General features: G+C 47.8%; 1 protein-coding gene across 1 annotated transcript in view; it reads left to right on the forward strand.

Annotated features, from left to right (window-relative positions):
• Positions 1 to 10,802: 10,802 nt before the first annotated feature.
• PIAS1 (protein inhibitor of activated STAT 1) overlaps positions 10,803 to 22,218 on the forward strand; it is a 102,629-nt gene continuing 91,213 nt past the window's right edge. Inside the window, exon 1 of the mRNA XM_075896847.2 lies at positions 10,803 to 10,913. Coding sequence (XP_075752962.1) covers positions 10,890 to 10,913 — 24 coding nt within the window. The 5' untranslated portion in view covers positions 10,803 to 10,889. The remainder of the gene's footprint in view (positions 10,914 to 22,218) is intronic.

The raw sequence follows: 22,218 nt of genomic DNA on the forward strand, positions 1-22,218 counted from the left end.
TAATTAAAAGGATAAACTAATAATCCTTTGTTCAAAGCAGATCTTCCATGGGTGGTGCCACTGGGGAGTTATGCTTTGATACTGGAGTTGGCACTTAGGTTTTCTTTAAATAATTAGTTTTGCCTTGGAGGCACATCTAGTTATTTATAGGTTGGGGAAAAATTGTAATAATGGATAAATATTTTTATAGATATTTTTCCTCTGTTACTTCATTAACATATGTGTAAAGAGCTTTGAAGATGAAGGCGCGAGATGCAATACATGTTAATATTTATTTTTCAGGTTGCTGGCATTCCAACGCATCACCGTTCATCCCAGACCCTCAAAGCATTTTCCAGACGTGGATGAATTCTTGCTCTCCACTTCCCAGTAAGATACACATTATTAGCCTCCTTTCACAAAAGAGTAATATGAGGTATGGAGAGTGTCACCCATGCCTTGTTCGGAGTTGGACAGCATGTCTGTGGGAGAATTAGGAAAGATTCAGAGATTTGACCCCCACTTTCCCGTTCTTGCCACTGGTCAACATTCCCTTCTTGGGAACAAGTTGATGACTGTGTTTACAGTGCTTGCTTTTACTGGTTGCTCCTGAAAAACTACCACAACATCAATAACATGCACTTACTGAGAGAAAAACAACCCCACACCTCTTCTAAATCACAATTATTCCTGCTCTTGATGGAGGCATTAATTTTATTGAAGTAGGATCGTGGTCATACCCAGAAGTTTGTTCAAGATAGACATTCCATGTGGTCTAACAATTTTGTTGAGAATTCTTTTCTCATTGCAATGACAGTAGGGTGGTAAAACTTCTCTATTATCCCAAAAATGCTGTCAGAGAAGGGGTAATTAACAGACGAACATCACTGAAGGCTATACAAATGCATCCTCTGGCAGACAGGAGTACCATTAGTAATAACAATAATAGAATCTATTAGCAAAGTTATCCTCTTGTATAGTTCATACTCCAATGTTTGTGACAAATATTTAATTCATATAAATATTTTCCAAAAACGAGGTGCTGAGGCTATGTGAAATCAAGCACAAAACATTCTGAACAAACAGCATCACAATCTGCAATTTAACTGTTTCAGGAAAGGGTTGTATTGGGGATGATGCATGTTAATGATGAGACTGGAGGAACATTTGGAGACAGCATGACTCCAACAATCCATAAGAACAAAGCAAAGTTCAAAAACAGTAGTATTTACTGGTGGAAAAACAACATACGTATAATTTTCAGGTAATTACTATGGTGTAATTAGTGCAGCTATTTTTATATAAGCTGTTTGAAATCAACTCTACTTGCTGCTGTAACTCAAGCTTTGTCTACGTGGGGAAGGTTTGGTGAAAAAAGTGCTGTCAACATGCAAAAGTTGCCAAAAGTGAAAACTGGTCAAACCAGTTTTTCTGTCTCCCATTGTCAACATTTCATGGCCACGTTGCTAGCACCTTGTTGACAGCTAGAGAAAAGCAATGTGGGTAAGCATCCCACAGTGCAGTGTTGTGAGAAGGCAGAGCTGATCCCTATGCTTCTTGGGATTCCTTTCTAGATCTATGAGCTCTCTGTGCTGAGGAGTGTCAAAGCAACACAGCCGTCTCTCCAGCTCTCCCCCTGCAGCAGCAGTCTGCCCATCGCTGTATTCCTAGCAGGGCAGAACAGGAGCACTCCAATAGTTTCTTTGTTCCCCAAATGGAGCAGCTCACTCAGCTGTCAGACACTTCCTGGATCTTGGAAAGGGGAGGAGTGCAAGCCTGCAGGGCAGCAGAGATCACAAAACACTGAGCAGAGCCATCAGGGTAGGCACTGTGGGATACTGGCGGAAGCCAGTTCTTTTGACAAAACAAACAGCAGAGTCCACACTGGATCTTTGTCGACAATAAAAGGAAGGGTGAAGACAAAAGTTTCTTGCAGAGGTGGAAGTTTTTTGTTGCCCAAACTGGGTGTTTTTCCAACAAAAGTCAAATTGTAGTGTGTACGCTCCCACTATTTTGTTGCCAAAAGGCAGTTTTTGGTGACAAAATGAGCCAATGCAGACAAGGCCTGAGTCTCATTTGCAGTGCCCTTTAGGAGAAAGCAATTCTTGTAGAAAAGAAATTACCGAACAAGTGAACATGAGCAGGTCTAGACAACATGATGGACAAGGACTGGTGGCTGAGAGTCCTGTATCTACCCTCAGCAAGAAGGTTGTGCTCCCGATGTTGCTTTCAGTGGATCTGCATGGATCTGCAGCGGGGAATTGCAAGGAGAAAGGCTAATACAGATTCTTAGAACAAGAGAGAAAAGCAAATAGCTTAACCATGAAAGTTATTTATTTCTAGGTAGTCACCATACAAAGCCAAAAAAACCAAACCAGTTGCAATCTTAAATCTAACTTCAATCGGATTACAAACATGAAGGCTGGCAAGCCATAACTGGTCACGTAAGGCAGGGTCAGGAGGCTGTACTTGGGGGAGGAGCGGAGTGGGGGGGAGAAGAGAGAGATCTCACCACTCCGTGAAGCTTGAACTGATCCGGGCTCCCAAATGGAAGCTGGGGGCCCAGAGAGTTGGAGGTGGGCAGAGCAAATTCCCCATCGCGATCAGTCGGGAGCAGACAGAGTCCCAGTGGAACTGACGCAGACTTTAGATCCAGGCATCAGAGCATTTCCTTGAGCATGGGTAGGAGTTTTTGTTGGGAAACAACACTGGTTCCAGGGAGACCCTGGATTTGTTTATGGGCAAACACACGGTTTAAGGGAGTATCCTAAAGTTGTTTTGTTCAGGCTAGACAATAGAAATGAATCATTCCTGGCTATGGGCGGTGTTTCTTGGAGGGAGCTCATAATGCAGTTTGGCCATTTCAGTAGTTTGGATACCAATAGAAGATCTATTACTAAAATTGCTCTGGTAATTACTGATTATTGGTAATTACTGGGCAAGCATGGATTCGTTAGCATCTGGAGCAGAGATTTCCTATCAGGCAGTGCTTCCTGGCTTTCTGGATCCCATGGTTCAGTGCGGTTCTTGCCTTGAAGTGCTGTTTTCCATTCTGTATGCTAATGGGGATGGATGTCTGTTCTGTCTTCAAGGCAGATGGGTGTTTCCTTAATCCTGTCACCCTTGTCCGGGGAGGTTTAGATGCGTCTTCCTCTGCGTTTTCATTGCTTTGGCTTTGGTTCAAGCAGAGGCCCATGGGTGGGGGAGGAAGCCTGCTATGAATCCTCTCTCTTGGCTCTCCAAGAACACAGATCTGGTAGGTAACACTATGGAACGCAGTGTGATCGTGTTTTCTGTGTAACCATTTATTTTCGACTCTTCTACTTGCTCGTACAGGTTGGACCCCCCTGGTCCAGCACCCTCAGGTCCCAAATAAGGGAGTTTGCCTGAGCAGGGGAGGCATGGGGGCTTCTCTCCATGGCCACTGGGCTCTGCTGTCCCTGGCCCTGCCGGATCTGGCAGCCCTGCTAGCTCCATGGTCCTGCTGGGCTCTGGACTCCCCACAGGCTCCAGTGGTCCCACTGGCTTTGCTGCCCCACCAGGCCCGGTGGCTGTGCGCTTGGTGTCCTCGTGGGCTCCTGTGGCCCCACCAGCTCTGCTGCCCAGCCAGCTCTGAACTCCGCTGCCCCACCGGCCCCAGCCGCTGGCTCTGCTCCCAGCCGCTGGCAGCCTCTGCTTCTGGGGCTCTCTGCTTCAGCAACATCTGTGGTCCTGCTGGATCAGAGAGTCCCAGACCACAGAGATTCAACCTGTTTGAATCTCTGCACTTTGTTAAATAGCCTTCTACGTGAATTCACCACAATCATATCTAAGTGGTGTATGTTAAGCGTGGCAGGGAGCGGAGGTGGAACTGATGAGCTAGAGCAGCCGTGGCCAACCCGTGGCTCACAAGCCGCATGCAGCTTTCCCCATCCCCCCCGGGTATGGCTCACAAAGTCCCCCTGTGGCTCGTAACCCCTCCCCACCGCGTGCGGCCTTCTCCTCCCGGTTTCAGCTTCCTCTGCCCACTGTTGCAGATGGAGTTTTCTTAAAGGGCCAGTCTTTTTTTTTTTTTTTGCTCGACAACTAGTGTGACCAGGGATGGCTCCTGACCCTCATGCTTGCCTCATTGTGGCTACATCTACACTACAAGTTTTCTCGGCCACAAATATGCTAATGAGGGATCCATTTGCATAAGTCGTGATCTCATTTGCGTATGTTCTGCCGGTCCGTTTTCGTGGTAGGGGTTTTTGTGTCAAAACAAGCAGTGTAGACGTTTTCTTTTTGCACAAAACCCCCTTTTCCCACAAGCCTGGGGAAGAGCTGGGACAACCCCCCTTTGCCAGTGCTCCCTCTTTCCCATCCATGTGTGGAGTAAAGATTGTTCTGTGCACCAAGGCCTGTGCAGATGTGCACCACCAGTAGAAACACATGCTGCCGGTTGTAGGCAGCTGTGAGCACTCTGCTAATGAGCTGGGCGGCTCCTGAATCTCTCCCAGGTGGCCGCCCAAGCTCCCAGCTTGCAGGGATCACTGCCCTGCATTCCAGGCCCTGTATCGCCCCACCCTGGCTTCACCCTGCCTCTTTCCCACCTTTTCCCCACCCCCAGCCCACCTCTTCCCCTCACCGAGGCAGTCCGGGGACTAGCAGGGCGAGGAAGCTGTCCTCCCTCCACACTCACCAGCAGTGGCAGGGGAAAGAAGCAGAGCAAGGTGGCCCTTTTGCTTTGTTCCCCCAGCCACCGCATTGCTCCGCTCCCGCTGGGCAGGGCAGGGCAGGGCAGGGGTGGTCCCGCCCCCTCCTCTGGAGAGGCGTGGCCAAGAGAATAGAGCAGTGGGGCCACCGAGCTCCACTTCTTCCCCCTGCTGCTGACAGTAAGTGTGGGGGGCTGGCTCCTGCAGCGAGCACCAGCCCCTCGCCCCACTATTCCACAGGCCTGCTGCTGGTCGGCCCCTTCTGGCCGTGGCATTGCAGGGCACACGTGACCCCTCGTGCTCTCTCCACACATGTTGCCCCTGGCTGTAGTCATCATGAATAGGTCAGAGTAGAAACTGGAGGCTGCTAGACATTCTCCAACACCCCTTTCCCCAGATCCCAGGGTATGTCTTCACTACGGCGCTTTTCAAATTAACTTAATTCCAAATAGTTAATTCGAATTAAGCTAATTCAAAATAATGCATCTACACACAGAACCTATTTCGAAATAGCACATCCACAGTGGGTGGACCCAGAACCGAAGTTAAGGCTGGCCAGAACCAGTGCCGGCAGGGCATCAGTGGTTCTGTGTGGGGCTGCTGCCTGAAGCTAACTGAGCTCTGTGCTTAAAGGGACCCTACTCCCACCCCGGACAGACAGTTCTCAGGGTTCCCCGCTTGCTTGTCTACCTCAATGAGGGACAGCAAAGCAGTCCTGTCTTGGAGTGCCCTGAGTGCCCGAACTCGGGACACCACAGCACTCAGCCACGTGGAGCCAGAGTTGCCCCTGGGCACGCCGGTGCATGTCATGGGGTCGTTGCCATCAGCCCAGCTGCACTTGCTGCAGGCTGCCATCTGGGGGGGGGGGTCTATCGGGGGCTGTCAGGATCCAGGAGGTCCTGAGGGAGAGCGTCCACCCCGAGGAGCCCTCAGAGCCTCCCTGGTCCTCCTCACCGGGGGCTCGTGCCCCATTCCTCCCTCACGTCCTTGCACTTACCCCTCCCTAGCCCCCCTTCCTTATGTCAAACAAAAGACATGTCGGTTCAAAAATAGAAACTGGGTTTATTGAACAAAACTGGGAGGGGGGGGATGAACCTCTGGGGAGACTGGGAAAAGGAGGTGGGAGAGGGGAAGAGAGAGAGGGGAGGGGGAAACCTGGGAGGAGGGAGCTGGAAGGGGGAAGCAAGGGGAATAAGGAGGAGGGGAAGCTCAGGACTCAGGGTTGGGGGTCTCGCTGGACCAACTTGGCTTTCATGCTAACCATGATTTGGGGCCACTGGGTCAGGGGCCCCGGTGGCCACTGCTGGCTCTGGGCTGGCAGGCTTGGAGCTAGCACAGGCACTGTCGCCAGGGTCTACTCCTTTAATGGCTTTGGGGCCGGGGGACAGGAGAGTAAGTTTTCCTGGTTGTGCCCAGAGTGGCCACCAGGGCTCCCTGAGAAGTGCTGGAGGCCCCCTATTTCTAATTAAGTGTCTACACAGCACTTAATTCGAAATAACTATTTCAAATTAGGTGTTACTCCACGTAGAATGAGGTTTACAGTAAACGTTTGGGGAGTATGCAGATTAGCCTTTGCAAATACTTTAACTACATGGAGTGACTGTACAAAACAATATTTTACCTCATTAAAACAGCATAGGGGCAAGTGGGACCACCCACTGGTTGAGTTATTCCATTGTTACGAATTACACGTGTGGTGGTTCAGTAGAATATACTGGCAACTCTGACTTTGCTTAACAATAAAGCTGGCTGGGCACCTTTGATCCTTATCTGATTTGTGGTCTTTAGGAGGCTCTCTGGGGGTCTGCTGAATCAGTGGATACAGCACACACCATTGAGCACACAGGCAAGCAGCCTTTTGGTTATCATCGTCAACGGAGCCAGAGACCTGTCAAGAATTCATCGGGAGGACCCTGCCTAACTACAGCTGGGAGGTAGGGTGTAGGAGCAGGCTGAGAGTGGGGGTTTTGGGTGAGAAGAAGGGTGCAGGGTGAGGGTGCAAGGTCTGAGCATTAGAGGGATGGGGGCACTAACCTGGCTCCCTGCCTCCCAGTGCTCCTATTGGCCAATAGCAGCAGCGGGGAACACCACCAGGTAAGTGGTTTCTTGTGCTGCCGTTCCTTCAGCCAGGGAGAGAGGGAGCAGTAGCCCCTTCCCCCCGCAAGTTGGATCTGGCCTGCAAGGGTGTTCCTCCTCCCCCCATACTGGCAAGCTCTAACCTTAGAGCACAGGCTCCCCTTTATGGCGGGGGGGTGAGCCTCAAGGCTGTGGCCCACCTGCAAGACTGTCATGGACCACTAGTGGTCTGTAGAACACACTTTGAGAACCACGGCACTAGGTGCAAAAAGAACTTACACATTTTCCTTGTGGGAGTGCACATTGTAGATATCCCATTGCATGTACAGCAATTCTTATGGGAGAGAGCATTGTGGTAGCAGCCTATCAGGTGATGCTGCATTTATTATAGTGAGCCTGCCACTGGCTGAGAATTCCAGTTCTTGCCCTAGATAGTGGCTACGTCTAGACTGGCACGATTTTCCGCAAATGCTTTTAATGGAAAAAGCACTTTTTGCGGAAAAGCATCCATGCCAATCTAGACGCGGTTTTGCGCAAGAAAGCCCCGATCGCCATTTTTGCCATCAGGGCTTTTTTGCACAAAACAGTTTTTAGCTGTCTACACTGGCCCTCTTGCGCAAAAGCATTTCCGGAAAAGGGCTTTTGCCCGAACAGGAACGTCAAAGCATTTGCGCAAGAAGCACTGATTTCAGACAGTAGAACGTCAGTGCTTTTGCGCAAAATCAAGCGGCCAGCGTAGACAGCTGGCAAGTTTTTGCGCAAAAGCAGCCACTTTTGCGGAAAAACTTGCCAGTCTAGACGCAGCCACTGGCTCTCAGCAGCAGTTGTGTCCAATTGATCTCATCCAGGGGTACACTATTCCTTGGGGTGTGCAGAGGTCTTCTAAGGGGTACCTCAACTCATCTAGATATTTGCCTAGATTTAGAACGGGCCACAGAAAAAGCATTAGTGAAGTTAGAACAAACTAAAGGCATGTCTTCACTACAGGCTGGATCGACGGGCAGAGATTGATCCAGCAAGGTTGATTTGTTGCATGTAGTATAGAGATGATAAATCAACTGCCGAGTGCTCCTCCGTTGACTCCAGTACTCCACCAAAATGAGAAGAGTGAGCGGAGTCAACAGGAGAGCGTCAGCTATTTACTGCAATCGGACCAAAGCACATCAACTTCAGTTATGTTATTCACGTTGCTGAAGTGACATTAACTTAGGTTAATGGCCTGCAGGAGTGTAGTTGAGGCCTAAAATGTCATACAGACAATGGCTTGTTTATACCGCTCTGTGTATTATACACTGAAACCTAAGTACAATATTTATATTTCAATTGATTTATTTTATAATTACATGATAAAAAAGAGTGCACTGTAATACTTGGGCTTTTTGGTCTGATTTTATAAGCAAATCGTTTTAAAATTAGATTAAACTTGGCGTACGCAAGACAAATCAGACTCCTGAAAGGGATAGAGGAGTCTGGAAAGGCTGAGAGCCACTGGCCTAGACTGATTGAAGCTGTGGTCTTATCCATGAAGAATATGTTTTGTAATAAGAGCAGGCAGTGATGTATTGCGACACTTTGAATGAAAGCACAGCATGAAGAGCACTGTATTGCAGTGGGCTTCGGTCCGAAGAGGGCAGGAAATATTTTCTTAAATTTTTGACTGGTGAAAAGCTAGGCCAGATGGTTGAATCAGGCATCTGAAGCATCTAATGTACATCATGGCTGCGTCTAGATTGGCATGATTTTCCGGAAATGCTTTTAACGGAAAAGTTTTCCGTTAAAAGCATTTGCGGAACAGAGCGTCTAGATTGGCACGGACGCGTTTCCGCAAAAGCACTTTTTGCGGAAAAGCGTCCGTGCCAATCTAGACGCGCTTTTCCGCAAAAAAGCCCCGATTGCCATTTTCGCGATTGGGGCTTTTTTGCGGAAAATAAATCTGAGCTGTCTACACTGGCCCTTTTCCGCAAAAGCTTTGCGCAAAAGGGACTTTTGCCTGAACGGGAGCAGCATAGTATTTCCGCAAGAAGCACTGATTTCTTACAGTAGGAAGTCAGTGCTTTCGTGGAAATTCAAGCGGCCAAGTGTAGACAGCTGGCAAGTTTTTCCGGAAAAGCGGCTGATTTTCCGGAAAAACTGGCCAGTCTAGACACAGCCCATCAGATCTGCAGCTCCCCTGCAACTTGCTGTATGCTACTGCAGCACATGCATCTTTATCCAAATCAGCTGTGGTCTAAGGCTACGTCTAAATTGCGCTTTCTTGTGCAAGAACATATGCAAATGAGGTGTGGCGATGAATATTGCCATGCTTTATTTGCATACTTAATGAGCTACCATTTTTGCGCAAGGGGCTTTTGCACAAGAAGCAGTCTACACTGCTCCTTCTTGCACAAAATCCACCTCTTGTGCTAGGGCCGTTCTGCCACTTATTTTCAGGCAGAACAGCTCTTGCGCAAGTTGGGGGTTTTGCGCAAGAAGGAGCAGTGTAGACTGCTCCTTCTTGCGCAAAATGGTGGCTCATTAAGTATGCAAATGAGGCTATGTTCTTGTGCAAGAAAGCGCAAAGTAGACGTAGCCTCAGTGGTTGGCTGAACTGTGCAGTTTTACATACCTTGCTATTTCATGTTGCAATGTTGAGCTTATTAATATTGCCACAATAATTCACAATATAATAGATTATAAAGTCTTAATTTTTTCAAAAAATGTTGCTCCATACACTGTCATTAATATTTTCTTGTGCATCCCCTGCACACATTGCATGGAGCCATGAATTCAAGGGAATATCCCTTATCTTTGGACTTAACTTTTACAGGAAGGGAAGTGTATCAGATGCAATTCAGAGCTGACAATCTGGGAACCCTGACAAAACTGGGAAACTGGCAGCTTATTATTTTACTACCTTAATTTAGAATGGCAAACTGTGTACTTACTTCTGCATGTATTTCACCTGCTTTAATCTCTCAATAAGTTCTACTTCTTAACTAATAACCTTTATTAGTTTACTATAGAATTCCTGCCACTGTTGTCTTTGATGTAAGATCTGGAGTACCCATTGATCTTGGGTAAATGACTGGTCTCTTGGGAATAAGACCAACCTGCTGTGCTGTGATTTTTGGCATGTGCCTTTTATCATGAAGTCCAATTAGTCTGGATCATAAGCAAGGCTAGAGAGTCTAAAGGGCCTGTCTGTGAGTGGGCGAGACCAGTAGAGTTAGCCAGTTCACATTTGTTAATGGCTTGGTGATATCCAACCACAGAACAGGCCAGCCACCCAGTTGGAAGGTCTGCCCTATTTTCTCACAGTTGGCCCTGAACCCGTCCTGCCAGTGTGGCAGTCGTACCTGCTGAACAGATCCCCCGAGGTCTGCGGGGCTTGCAAAGTGTGTTCCAGGGTTCACAAGAAGTGGGCATCCTGACACAGCAACGGCAAGACCCCCCACCTGTGTGTGGGGCTTGGGCTCCTTCGGGGCAGAAGGGCTGGCACAGGTACTCAGCACCCGCATGCCTCTGCAGGTCTTTCTTCAATGGGTCAGGCTTTAACCCTTTTTCCTCCTCCATCCCCTGGCCTAGGTGGTCCCTGTGTCCCCCCAGTACTCCTCCCTCTGGTCCTCCGCCCGTATCCCCCCAGTACCCTTCACCCTGTGTCCCCCAGTACCCCTCCTCCCCCTCCCCCCCATGTCTCCCCAGTACCTCTCCCCTTGTGTCCCCCAGTACCCCTCCCTCTGGTACCCATCCCCCCCACCCCCCCGTGTCCCCCCAGTACCCTTCACCCTGTGTCCCCCAGTACCCCTCCCCCTGGCGTTCCACCCATGTCTCCCCAGTACCCCTCCCTCTGGACCTCCACCCGTGTCCCCCAAGTACCCCTCCCCTTGTGTCTCCCCAGTACCCTTCACCCTGACCCCCCCACCCTTATACCCCTCCCCCTCTTCCAGCCCCCCCACCCGTGTCTCCCCCAGTGCCCCTCCCCCCCGCGTACGGCGCGCTGCAGCCCCACAGCCGGCGTCCTGCGCTGGGCGGGGCCGGGGGGTCGGTGGGGGGCGGGGCCAGAGCCCCGGCCCGGCCGCGGGGGCGGGGACAAAATGGCGGCGGGTGCGATTCAAACGCAGCGCGCTGCGCGCGGGGCGGGGTCCCGGCGGGGTTCACTGCGCCTGCGCCCGGCCTTCCAAGATGGCGGACAGTGCGGAACTAAAGGTAAAGCGCAGCTTCAATTCCCTCCGCGATCCCCCTCCGCGCCCGCCCGCGGCGCCGGGCCCCGGCCCCTCCGCAGGGCCGGGCGGCTCGCGGGCCCCGCCGGCGGCTGCTGCCGCTGCGCCCCTCGGCAGCCGGGGCTCGAGGGGCCAAGCCAGTGGGGAGACCGGCCCCCCCGCCTGGCCAGCGCTCCCCTCCCCCAGCCGTGGGGGGGCTCCCCCCGCTCCTCTCCGGCCACGGGGGTGCAGCTGCCCCCCCAGCAGGGCTGAGCTAGACTTGGCGGGGGGGTCAGAGATGCGCCCCATAGCCGCCTCCTCTTGGCGGCCGGGGGGCGGGAAGCCCTCGGGCCCCCCCCCCGCTCTGCCGCTCCCCGGCGGGGGGGGGGCGCTGCCCCCGGGGCGGGCGGGGACCGGACTGAGGAGACCCTGAGGATTAACCGCGTCCCGCCCCGCTCCCGTCGGGCTCGGGCAGGGTCCCCCCGCTCCCATCACATCCCGCCTCTGAAGGGGGGAGCTCGTCCCTGCACCCCCCACACCCAGTGGGGAGCCGGGGGGGGCCCTCAGTGGTGTGCGAAGGGCTACGGTCCTGGGCAGAGGGGCTGAGTCTCAGGAAGTCCATGCAAGTGGGGGGGGGGGGGGGTGTTGCTACCGCTGGACCGAGTGGGTTTGACCCAGGAAAGCTTGTCCCCGAATAAAGCTTCCTCTCTGAGAGGCCACAGGACTCCTCGTTGTGTTTGCAGATCCAGACGATCGCGGCTACCCCTCTGAGACTTGCGTTGTACACACCGTGGGTATTTTCCTGGAGGGTTAGCGCAGCCAGAATGCACATTTAAAAAAGGGACAGGGAATGAAGTGAGTGGTTCGGTAGCGATTACAGGAGGAGGTTGCCTCTCTCTTTCTCATTGTTTCGCTAGAGGGGGGAGGATGGTTGCCACAGATGCTTGTCTCCATGCTCACCCTTCCCCCATCCCTGAGCACTCAGCAAAGTTTTTAAATGGACCCCCATGGAGATGCTTTAGTTAGTACAAGAGGGGGAGGGAATCTGGGGGATTGGGTTGCTATGTATGTTATGATGAAGCTGGAGGAGGAACTGCCTTTTAATATCCCTGAACTGACAACCTTCCCTGCTTTATAGTTAAAGCCCCCTAATTGCTTTCAGAAAAAGGGGGATACTAGGAAACCAAGGTGGTGGGTGTTCCCTCTCTTTGAGAGAAAAGAATTTGGCGAAAGTAAATAAGGTGTTTCTGACTCATAACACAAGAACTAGGGAGTCATTAAATGAAATTAATAGGCTGCAGGCTTAAACACAAGAATATCTTTCCTTACACAATACACGGTCAACCTGTGGAACCCTTTGCCAGAGGATGTGAAGGCCAGGACCATAACAAGGTTCAAAAATAACTAGATAGATTCTTGGAGCAGTAATGCCATCAATTGCTATTAGCCAGGATGGGTAGCAATGCAGAACCTTCCCCGGAAGCGTCTCAAGTCTGTTTGCCAGAAGCTGTGAATGGGCTACAGGGGATGGACTGTTCGTTCCTTCTGAAGCATGTGGCATTGGCCACTCTTGAAAGACTTGGGTAGATGGGCCATTGGTCTGACCCCATATGGCTGTTCTTAATGAGAGAAACTTTCCTCTGTCTTCTCACTTACATATGTCTGTCTCTGGATTTGATAAATAGGATAAAGGAGATGATTCAAATGAGAGTTTTAAAGTCTCATTGGGATGCATATTTGTAACCAGACCGTTGGGAGAGATTTCTGAAAAGTCTGCTTCGAAACGAATCCTAAAATGATGCAGTTGATGTTTGAATGAACAAACTTGGTAGGGTGGATCCTCTTAAAACTCCTATGCTGTGGTTAGGCAGAGATAGTATAATTTTATATGTACGACACATCCAACTTGATTTTCACAGTGGTAACAAAAGACAGAAACCAAACACTTGGCTCACAAACTTAGTCCATTTTTTCTCTTATGTGAAGTTATCTCAAACTGCAGTTCACTCTGGCTCTTTAAAATAAAGGAAAGGGTAAATACGTTGGATTATCAAAGTGGAAAGTTTATATGTTATGGAATGTGTGTGTATATGTTTTCTCCTTTTCTTTCCTCTGACCCCTATTTATTTCTGGTCAACATCAAGCCTCATTGGGGGAGGGAGAGCTCAGTGGTTTGAGCATTGGTCTGCTAAACCCAGGGTTGTGAGTTTAATCCTTGAGGGGGCCATCTGGGGCAAATCTGTCAGGGATGGTACTTGGTCCTGCTGTGAGGGCAGGGGATTGGACTCGATGACCTCTCAAGGTTCCTTCCAGTTCTGTGAAATAGGTATATCTCCATATATTATCATGAGGTCTAGACTATAGAGCAGTGGCTCCCAGCCTTTTCCAGATGGGGACCCATTTTGAAAATTCAGGAAGACTTGGTGACCCAAGGCAATTAAAAAACAGGGGGAGGAGAGGGGACAGAGCCACTGTGGGTGACACTTGGCAACTGTTTTGAAATATAATGGCGACCCATATTTGGGTCCTGACCCATAGGTTGGGAAACCCTGCTCTAGAGTAAGAGGTTTTAGAGTATATAGTGTGTAATGTTTATTGTATGGCTGAGGGAATCTTCTTTACTTAATATTTCAAAATTTCTCAGTGTTCCCCTCTTACTGTCCATCTAAGGCTTATGCTACTTTGTCTTGGGTGTGATTAAATAGGAATTGCACAGGTTTTTAAGTTGTGAAAAAGCTTAACAAAAATGCTATGCCTGTTTGGGAAGGTGATTAGCTCCTCTGGGGTCTATAGGTGCAATGAGGGTGATTCTCTGTGCTGGTTGAAGATGACTGGATCCTATTAGTATTCTCCACTGCATTTTGTTTTTAGGTGGATCTTGCCGGGGATATTCCCTGAGACCTGAGGAAGCCCTTTTTTCCCCTCCTTCCTAATGTTCTAAAAATTATGTAGTCTACATAAATATTGAAGATGAAAGGTTGAGAATTGTTTTCCCTGTTAAGCTACTTACTTAATCTTAGTGTAGAAATACAGGAGTGCATGTTGCTGACAGCAATGGGCTTGGTTGATACATTTAGTAATGAATAATTTTTAGGCTGGCTGATTTGAATAGTTGGAAAAAAAGCCTATCAACCAGAAACTGATACCCAAGATTTTTTTGGCTGGGTGAGAGGTGACATTAGTGAGGTGAAGGGACAGTGTTGAGAAAGGAGGGAAGACCTGGGATTCCTATTGGAACAGTAACTTGTATCAGTACCTCAAAGGTCTGATTAAATTAACATTCCCATCTTTTGCCATCTCGGAGCCTTCTGACACTGTGTTTGTGAAGAGTAGGGATGTCAGCGTGTAGACGAGGACCTGATTAACCAATAAGCCAGGGCTCATCAGTTAAGCCTGTCCACTACACACTCTTCCCCCTCACCCCGCTGCCTTTGTGTAAGAGGCAGCAAAGTAGGGAGGGGGAGCTGGTGGCCATGAGGAGCTGGCTTTTAGGCTGGCTCCCACGAGCCCTGGATCCTGTGGAAGCCTCACCCATGCTGCTGCCTCTGTGTGGAGGGGCAGGGGCAGGCAGGAGCTGGTACATGCAGTGAGCTGGCTGCCCTGCACTGCTGTGTATGTGCCTGCCAGCTCCTTGGAGCCGCCTGCTTCCCATAGCAGTGCTGGCTTTTCCCAACCACTGGCTTTGCCTCCAGCTTCCCACACAGCTGCCTCTATCACCTGTGCTACAGAACCTCTGTGGCAGGTGCAGCCTCTGTCAGTGGGGAGCTCGGCCTCCCCATGGGCATAGACTGCTGCTGCCTCTCAGAGAGGCAGCAGTACTGGGTGGCAGGGTTCTTTCTAGGAATGGGGCCAGAGTGCACTCGCTGCCGGCTCTGCCTCTGGGGACTATCGAATAGTCGTGTAGCCGTTAAAATCTGATGCACAACTATTCAGTTACGTGCTATCTAACATATTGGAGAGAGGGGAGGGATGTTGTTGTCTGAAGGAAATGGTAGGAGGTCTTTTTTTTGCTCCTTCCTAGCTTCCCAGTTACTGTCAGCATAGGGCTGTATTTGTATCCACTGTTCTTCCCAATCTTCTCTCTCATGGTCTATTTTTATCTCTCTCTCTCTCTCTCTCTCTCTCTCTCTCTCTCTCCTGTTTGGCCTTTCTTATGCCAGCCTCTGCTGCTTCATTGCTTTCCCAGCCCACAACAGAAAGAAATTTGAGATCATTCTTTTCAGTTTCACCGCTCCTTTCAGGGTTCTGAATGGTAACTGTGAAACTGACTTGTGGCTTGTTAATTTCACTCTACTGCTGCTCAGGAAGGGCATTAGTGCAGGTACAACTTGAAAGCTGCAGATCCCTGAAGGCAGCACTGCATTGGCGTACATTTGGAAGAATATATTTGTAGCCATAAGGAGTTTGTGTTGTTTATACATTACAACCTTGTCTTATAGTTTTTACAAATTGATGGACTGTAGCAGGGATGGGGAATCTTTTTTGGCCCAGGGGCCACTGACCCATGGAAAAATCAAAAGCCCCATAGAAGTGAATGAGGGGAAAAAAAACCCTCCTCCCCCCCCCCCCGGCTGCAACCCAATACAATCCTTACTGGACTGGCCCCAAGTGAGAAGGAGGTAGGCCCCCCCCCCTGAAGTTTTCCTCCTATTGAAAAGCAGGGGGGGGGACTCCCCATAAGCTCTAGCCCAAGGGGTAGGGAGTGCACACAAAGGCTCTGGGCTTACCCTAGGGCTGGATTAATTTTTCTGTGGGTCTGGGGCTAATGGATTTTGTGGGTGCCCCGTGGCTCTGGGACCAAAAATAAGTTCATTATATGGGAGGGAGCTACTGGGGGTGAGAGTACTGTGAAGGTGCTGCATGTGGGTGTGAGGTAAGGTGCAGAAGTGATTTGAGGGTGTGGGAGTGTGAGTTCTGTGGGATGCAGGGTCTGGGTGGGAGGTAGGGCGCAGGAGCTGGGTGGGAGGGGCTGTGGTGTGGTATCTGGGCGGGAGGTGGGTGCAAGCACAGAAGTGGGATCTGGATGGGAGGAGGGTGCAAGAAGGGGTCTAGAGTGGTGTCTGGGTGAGAGGGAAGGTGCTGGAACAATCTGAGCTTGTAGGGTCTGAGTGGGGAAGGAGGGTGCAGGAGCTGGGTGTAACAGGTAGCTGGTTTGCATGGAGAGCTGATTTTTAAATTGGCTCCCTTCAGAGACTGGCCCCCACCTGGCACACCGTGCTGCTGCTGCCGCCGCCTCTGAATCAGAGGCAGCAGCAAGGGGTAGCAGGGGGCTCCCTGGGAGTGCGGCTGGATTGCCCTGGCTGCTGGCCCTGCCCCTGGGGACTATAAAATAGTCAAGTAACTGATAAGAATTCATGTGGTTACTCGACTAGTCAATTACCCAGTATCTACATCTTTGACACCTAGTTCTGTCAAATATTTAAAATTGAAAATACATTAGAACTTTTTTACTCAGTCACTTTACTTTTAATAGGACCAGTTTTTAGACACAAGTGTAAAGCATACATCGATGTCCCATTTCCTAACTAAGCTGAAATATTCTACATGACTTGAGCATTTTTGTGCTGTTTGAAAAACTATCATATAACATCAAATGTCTTTTGCAGTTCTTGGGCATAGAATTACCATGTTTCTTGGTGTTTTAAAGGTTCTGAATAAGTTGAACCAATATTTGGTTTTCATCCCTTGTCTACGAAATGTGACTTTTGAAAGTCTGTTCTACTTCCCTCTCTAAGAAGAGATGTGTGTGACTTTTCCTTTCCTTAATCCTCATCCCACCACCACAACTGTATGCAGACTCTTAATTTATCTGAAGGTAAGCTATTTAAAGCTCGTTCTAATTGGAAGACATATATGTGGGTGATTAAACCTTTCTTTCAGTATTTCTTCCATCTCCTTAAATTGGCTATTGGATTGTTCTAATCTTTGCCTTGTACCCCAGTCTTTTGGTAACTATTGCATAGTTTTGGATAATCAATTGTCATAGAGGGATCAAAGAATAAAAAAGAAAAGCTTGTGGTTTAGTATTGTCTGTCTTGATTCTGTCCTAAGTAGCTGGTTTGGAAAGCGCATGCTGGGAGGTTTCCTCCTTTGTTCTCTCTCATTTTAAGAAAGTGCCTGTGGGTTCTGAACAGATCCCTGGTGTGTTTCTTGTTAGAAATTCTATTTTTAAAACAAGAGAATCAAGAGTTAGAATAAAATACGTAATAGCATTCACACAAAGTGAGTGGGTAAAACTGACTTTTAAAACATTCAAATAGGAAGAACTCTTTCTACTGTGTGTAGGGAAGCTGTTATAATGTGAGCACATTATCAGCATAGCTTTCGAGTACTGTACAGTAATAATAATAATATACGGCTCTCTTAGTAGGGGAAGTGCTGTATGGAAGTTAAGGTAAATTACACTGCCAGTGCTAAAAAACATAAGCCGCCTATTTCAGTGTTGGGTTAGAATTTTATGTATATAATTTTTTTTAAATTACATCTTTACTTAATCCTTGTATATTTTGGCTTGCATACTTCTGTGCTTTTAAGTTTCTTTCTCACATGAGTCAATATATCACATTTTTTTCATATTTAATTTTACCAGCATCAGTAATATTTTCCAGTGTATTTTGAACTAGTTATCTATCTTTAAGCTTTAACTCACACTGCAACTGCAAAGATCAAATGAAATAAAAAGGGTGGCTGTGCATTGTTGCTCCACTGTAAAAGTCAACCTACAGCATTTCATTATATTCCATAAATATAGCATGCACACCCTTGTGAAGGATTCAGTCTTCAGTAAAGGCCATCCCAAAGTATTTGCAGGGAGGTATATTATTAGATTCTAAGGGCAGAAGGGACTACTGTGATCATATAGCCTCACCAGCTGTATAACAGAGGTCAAAGAAGTTGCCCCCCCCCAAATTCCTAAAGCATATCTTAAAAGTATATATATATATATATCTATTTTAATTACCTGTGATGGAGGTTAGGGATGTCAAAATCCATTAAATTAAATTCAAACTTCAGCAGTTACATGGTTAAATTGAGGGAGGAGGGGAGGCAGCCTGTCCCCCTCCCCTCCCACCATGCTGCTGCCTCTGACAGAGGCAACAGTGTGTGGGGGGGGGAAAGGTGGCTCCCTGGGAGCCAGTACGTGCTCGCAGCATAAAAACTGGCTTCCCCTGCTGCTGCCTCTGTATTGGAGGCAGCAGTGTGGTAGGGGGAGGTGGGTGGTGGGACCCTGCATGTGACCGTGAAGGTTAATGGAGGAGCCTGTGCTCCTCTCTTAACTGTGTCCATGGTTTCACTTTCGTATCCCTAATGAAGACTCAGAAGCCTTGGGTAAATTGTTCCTGTGGTTAGGGAGTGGAATTTTATTCATGGACTTTTGAAGGAAAGAGGAGGAAAGGTGTAGGACTCAGTCATTATTTACAGTAGTTTAATACAGGTGGAGTTATTTTTGCCTGAAACTTCTAGTTTATTTCCCTTTTGCTTATACAGTCAAGATATCACATGCTCTGGTTATACAAACAAACAATATAATTATTAAAAGATTGGAAGGTGTAGGTAAAATATCTGTTAGTTTTACTCTATAGGTCGGGGCAATCATTTTTTCTTGGTGAAGGTATTGTCAAGGTCCAGATTCTAGCGAATACAATAACAAAACCCGCTCCAGTAATGATGCTAAATAAATAAAAAGATCTCAGAGTCCATTCAAAATCTGGTAATCTGGATTTGGCTCATAATCTGCCTATATACTATCCCTGTTCTATGTTGATTTTTCCCCTTTCCCTGAGATTTTTAGCAGACAGAGAGCATTCCAGCTTATTTGGCTATTTGTGAAAAAGGTGGTGGGACAGACATGTATGGGAATTTTTTTAAAGGGTATCGCAAAAAGCAGGATGCTATTGCAAAATAGATACTATGCCTCTTCATTCCTGTGCAAAAAAGGTACTTGTTAGTCTTTTAATTTGATTTGTGTGACATGAGCTCTGACCTTTTAAGTGAAGCGTGAAGATAAGTGCAAACTTGTCACAACTGTTTAGCATGGTTGTTTTAGTCCCTGTAACTCTGAGGTGTCCAATCAATTCTGAAGTAGTAGCCTCTATTGCTGTAGCAGTAGCCACTAACTTGCCACATTATTCTGAAAATGTAAATAATTTTGTGAGACAGCTAGCTGCACTCAACTGGCCAAACAGCCACATGTGGCTAGCGTGTTGGACACCATGGCTATCACTTGTTCTTATAGAGCACAACATTTTGACTGACTTTTTCCTTAGCACCAAGCCCCCATACTTTTAACCAACTGAGGATTGTGTAGTTGGTGTAATTGTTTTGAAATACCCTCTTCCATTCTCTCTGCGGGTTCTATTCTTCATTTCCTTGTGATTCCTTTCTCTCTCTCTCTCATTTCCTGCGGGATGACAGAGTGATGTCATCGTGTCACTCTGCGTCCCACCTGCATCTTCCCTTCCTCCTCCCCCCACTTTCCCCGTAGGTGCTCGGCTGCTACACCGTGGCCTGGGGCCCAGCAAGACCTCTCAGTGGCTCCCCTCCTCCTTCGGCGGATGGGGGGAGAGCTGGGCCAGCTGCGGCCGTGGCCTGGCCCAAACCCCTGGGAGTAGGGGGCGAAGCTGGGGGGAGACATCTGGGGCAGGCCAGGACTGCCATGCCTTGGCCTGGCCCTCACTGGTGGCTGGGGGGAGTGCTGGGGCTGCCTACCCCCAGAGAGGGGGTTGGTGAGTGTAGTGAGCAGAGAACACAGCCCCCGACTAGATTATAATAACGGTTATGAGTCCATAGCAGAAACCACTTTTCATGCTGTGTATCAAGGGCTTAAAAAGGGCGGGGGAGGAGAAAGCCCTCTGGAAGTTGAGAGCGAGTTCAGTGCTCTTCTTTCCTTTCATCTCAGTATACTGGTATTTAGCCCCTTGGTTCTGTTGGTAGACAGAATTTTTTTTCTGCTCCAAAATTTGTATCAGAAATGCCTGTCTCCCACCTTTGGCTGCTACTGCTGTGCTTCAGATGCTGAGAGTCCAGTGCAAGACATTGAGGTGCTTTTCTGTTGGAAGTCTCCATAGAATGGAATCAAGGCATTTAAAAGCAAAAGGCTGATACAGACAGTGTCAGTGTGGTTTTGTCTTATAAGGGTGTCACAGTGTACCTGGTACAGCTTTCATACCTTAAATACCTGAACGACTGTTGTTCATTGTGAATAGCAACCTTGAGTCTGATGACGCTCCCCCCCCCCCCCCCAAAAAAAAATAGACACACCTGTATTTTAACCACAGAAACTTTTTCGTTTTGGGAAAATGCATTGTTTGGCTGGCTACTTTGACACCTGCTTGCACAGCTGAATGTCAGAATTTACCTCTATTGATTCTCTCATAGATTGTACTGCTTATTGCTCGGTCACTATTGCAACGCTGTATCATCTGATACTCAGAACATTTTTAAGAGAAAATGTGTGTTTATGCACAAATTTCACATAGTAAAACTAACTCAGTGTAAATGGTTTTCAGAGGTTTAAGTTCAGCCACCTTCCATGTTCTTGACTTACACAAGGCAAGGCTAGACAGCCTTAAATCTGCAATGAATTTCCCTTGTTATCTGCCATAGTCAAGAGAGCATGACTGTGGAACACAAGGGGGATTTCTGGACACACCATGTTTCTGCTAAGACTGAAGGGCCACTAATGAAAGGGAAGATGGTACTTGATGGCCTGGAAAGAGAAGGAGACAGTGAGGGAGAGGAGAGATGACTCCTAGCTAGGCTTGGCAGAACTTGATTTTTATATATTTTGACATAATTTTGCTGAATAATATCAATGTTTGTTTTTAAGCCTTTTTGTATTTGTATCTATTTTAATGTTCACAGTTGCAGGAACTGGGGGGACAGACAATTTAATGACATGTTCAGAATCAAAAAGTTTCAAAATTTAAAACAGTTTCAATATTATGTTAAAATATACAAAGTAAATATCCTTAAATCAAATTCATTAGTGATCAAGCAATATCTTATTTTCCTTAGCTGTAAAATTCAGTTATCGATGGTGTCAGGGCTGTTCCCCACTCTGGCACTGAGAGTGCAGAAGGTGAGGTCCCGCAAGAGAGCTTCAAAACCTTGCCTCTATAGGCACTGGTTACAAACCCTCTTCCCCACCCCAAATCATAATACACAGATTTTGGGGAATCGCTGCCACCATCAAGTGCTTTTTTTATCCCTAAAAATCAGGGGTGAACACTTGAAACCATTCCCAGGGTTACTCCAAGCTCTTTTGTCCCAAAAGAGCTTGAAAAAAGAAGAGAGAGAAACAAGCTGCAGTCTCTGGTAGCTGACCCCTCAGTCAGAGGCCTGCAGACACACACAGACAGACCTTCCAGGATACAAGAATCAAATCAGCACCTTTAAAAAAAAAAAAAAAAAAAAAGTGATTATTACAAAACAAATGATAAACTTGATAAAGCATCCTTGATTGCGAGATGTTACAGAGCAACTAAGGAAAACAAAGTAAAACACAGAGAGAAATCTCTGGAACCAGCGCTTAGATGGTAAAGGGGGAGGAGAGGCATAGATTCACACAGAGCAATTCAAACCAAACCACAAAATAAATAAAAATGACCCTGAATGCAACTGGATATACTTTTCCCTTTACTTACTTCCAATTTTCTCTTTGTTCAGTCCACTCCCATGCCCCAAATTCCTTGGAGACATTGTAGTCCTGCTTGGGTTTAAATCATTCTATGTCTCTGAACTCCTGATTTCTCTCTTCCACACAAAGAAAGCAGGCAAGGAATCTAGATCCAGTTCAAATTTCAACCCTCTATCTCAATTGGTTCTCCCGGCCCCCTGGCCAACACCTTTACTAGCTATTGGATAGGGATGTGGAGGACTAGTCGACAATCCATATCCATAACTGGTACCATTGAGTTGCTGAACTCATGGTCAGTCTGCTGCTGTAAGAAGGTCAGCCATGCAAAAAAAAAGTTTTTATAAAATGCCTTTGTTAGGGTGGGGAGGGGACCCTGTATCTCAAGAATCTCTTTACCGCGTGTACCACAGATACTATCCTTGTTGTAGCATATCAGTTTTCAAAACAGTCTTCTTACATATGTAGATTATAGAGCACCTGAGCAAACCTTTCTGTTTAAAAGACAATTTTTCAATCTTAATTTGGAGAGTAATAACTGCTGCTCCAGAGCATAGCCTGCACTTGGCACAGTATTTCCTGAAGAAGCTTGGTTACGGTTTCAGCTGAAAGGCGGCCGAGGCCGCGTCTCCACTTGCTGTGCTGGAGATTGATCATCTGGCGTTCAATTTAGTGG

Source organism: Pelodiscus sinensis, chromosome 14 (genome assembly GCF_052426305.1).
Source record: "Pelodiscus sinensis isolate ZL-2025 chromosome 14, ASM5242630v1, whole genome shotgun sequence".
NCBI classification, from domain to species: domain Eukaryota; kingdom Metazoa; phylum Chordata; order Testudines; family Trionychidae; genus Pelodiscus; species Pelodiscus sinensis.